This window comes from Phalaenopsis equestris, unplaced genomic scaffold (assembly GCF_001263595.1).
Source record: "Phalaenopsis equestris unplaced genomic scaffold, ASM126359v1 Scaffold000450, whole genome shotgun sequence".
Lineage (NCBI taxonomy): Eukaryota > Viridiplantae > Streptophyta > Magnoliopsida > Asparagales > Orchidaceae > Phalaenopsis > Phalaenopsis equestris.
The window spans coordinates 637,878-640,233 of NW_018164891.1; the positions used below are offsets into that span (position 1 = coordinate 637,878).

The following is a 2,356-nucleotide window of genomic DNA, read 5'->3' on the forward strand; positions in this document are numbered from 1 at the left end:
TATGTATATATATATATATATATAATAAATAAATAAATATATATATATATATAAATGGATCCGTGGCTGGGCGTGGAGCTGCTGCGCTAAATGGAGCGTTGCAACGACACCGTGTCCTTTCTGCCGGGTATCCCATAGACCAACTCGCCTTTAAAATGCCTGACACAATCCCTCACCTTCTTCCACGTGTCCCACTTTCTTCCCCTCTATTTCCGCCCACCCCCCGCCCTCCCCATACTAAAATAAACCCACACAGCATCAACCACGTTAGTATGGCACACCTAACACTGGTTAGGTTAGCCCTAACCTGTCACCATCCTGCTTATATTCTGGAACCATCTTCTGCTCTCTCGTGAAGAAGAGGAAGAACGCAGAGGGTAAAGCAGAGCGAGAGAGAGAGAGAGAGAGAGAGAGAGAGAATGATGGGAGAAGGGATACACCACAATCTGATGGTCGACGTGCCTCCATGGTCGATGTCCGACGATCAACTTACACCTAGCAGTTTGGGTGGTTGTGTGGCTGGTGATTACTTACTGAGCGACGCCGTGATGGCCTCGCTTCAGCGTTATCTGCCCTCCAACGAAGCGGCGGACATGGACGATGCCGCCGATCTCGCTGATCCGCCCATCGATGCGTACTCCTGTGATGAGTTTCGTATGTACGAGTTCAAAATCCGGCGATGTGCTCGCGGTCGATCTCACGATTGGACCGAGTGCCCGTATGCTCATCCTGGCGAAAAGGCTCGCCGCCGTGATCCGAAGATCTACCTCTATTCGGGCACGGCGTGCCCTGATTTTCGCAAGGGGAACTGTAAGAGGGGCGACGCCTGTGAGTACGCTCACGGTGTGTTTGAGTGTTGGCTTCACCCGTCTAGGTACCGAACCCAACCCTGCAAGGACGGTACGGCATGTCGCCGCCGTGTGTGCTTCTTCGCTCACACGCCGGAGCAGCTTCGTGTTCTGCCGTCACCGCAGAAACAGAGCCCGCGGGCTGTTCTGGAGTCTTATGACGGATCTCCTATGAGGGCACATGCGGTAGATGCTTATTTTGGAAAGGGTCTGATCTCCTCCTCGCCGAACTATTCGCTGATCTCGCCGCCGATGTCGCCGACTGCAGATTCGCCGCCGATATCGCCGGCTAGGCGTGGTTCGTGGCCGGTGGTGTCGCCGGTGAACGAGGTGTTGGCGTCGCTGAGGAAGCTGCAGTTGAGTAAGGTAAAAAATGTTCCATGTTCTTCTTGGGATGGGATGCAGGGAGGAGGGAGTGCGCTGAGGATGAAACCAGGGTTCTGTAGCTTGCCATCAACACCAACGAGGGCACTGGCTTCCGCTGCAGTTGCTAAAGGGGAATCAATGGGTTCTGAGGGGTTTAACGAGGGTGGAGAGCCGGTGGAGAGGGTTGAATCCGGTAGAGCGCTTAGGGCTAAGATGTACGAGAGGCTGAGCAGGGAGAGTGGGCTCGGCCATGTTGAGGTCGGCTCAGCTCCTGATATCGGGTGGGTTTCGGAACTTGTGAAGTGGTGAAAGATTAACCAGCGCTCCAGAGGGGTGCTAAAACGGGTATTTGCAGCAAAACATAGGAGTTCATGATTTTTTTTTTTTGAATATTTTCGAAATATTTTGAAGTTATAATTCATTAGAAAAGGATGTAAATTTATGAGAGTTTGGAGACTGATGATAAGATATTTAAAGCGAAGTAGTGTTTTGTGAAATATTCATATCGGAGATCTAATGATGGGAGTGAGTGGCAGCAGATCGAAGATAGCAAATGAAATTTCGTAGCTTTCTCATTGCAGCAATTCTTATTTCAGAAACTATCTAACCGTCATTTTTGGAACTGAAGCTTCCCAAGGTGTGGCTTACTATTACCCTTGTATTTTCGCTATTTTATTCTGTTCGGAGTTTTAAATATTGATGTAATCTGTAAATTATATTGTAAATTGTGTTGTTATTGTAATTTTTATTGTTTGCATTTCAAGTGAATATTGTGTATGAACTTTGAAGCAGTTTTTATGAATCAAACCTTGTCTTGTTAATATTTTAGCGAAGAAATTTGAAGTGAATTTAATGGTTGTTTTTGGGTTGTAGTATTTATGGGGCTTTCTTGTAGTAGTGGATTGGAGGTTCTAGAATGGCATATTCTTTGTGATATTATTTTGTCCAAATCTGTAGATTCGGACAATGTTTGGGTTTTTTTGGGAACAAGATCTTGTTTTGTTTGTTGTTTTTCTTTGCCTGTTAGAGGGGCAGTGAGGAGGTGCCTTTTAACTTGATTTCATATTTTTTGGCACTGAAAGTTATATGGACTTTTCAAAAGAGTTTTTTGGTGTGGTGGGCAGCTCAGGACTCAAATAATG

General features: G+C 46.6%; 1 protein-coding gene across 1 annotated transcript; it reads left to right on the plus strand.

Annotated features, from left to right (window-relative positions):
* Nucleotides 1-284: 284 nt before the first annotated feature.
* On the plus strand, nucleotides 285-1,971 carry LOC110027831 (zinc finger CCCH domain-containing protein 2-like). The gene has a single exon (XM_020729428.1). It carries the CDS (start codon nucleotides 420-422, stop codon nucleotides 1,521-1,523), a length of 1,104 nt encoding a protein of 367 aa, XP_020585087.1. The 5' UTR covers nucleotides 285-419; the 3' UTR covers nucleotides 1,524-1,971.
* The last annotated feature ends 385 nt before the right edge of the window (nucleotides 1,972-2,356 follow it).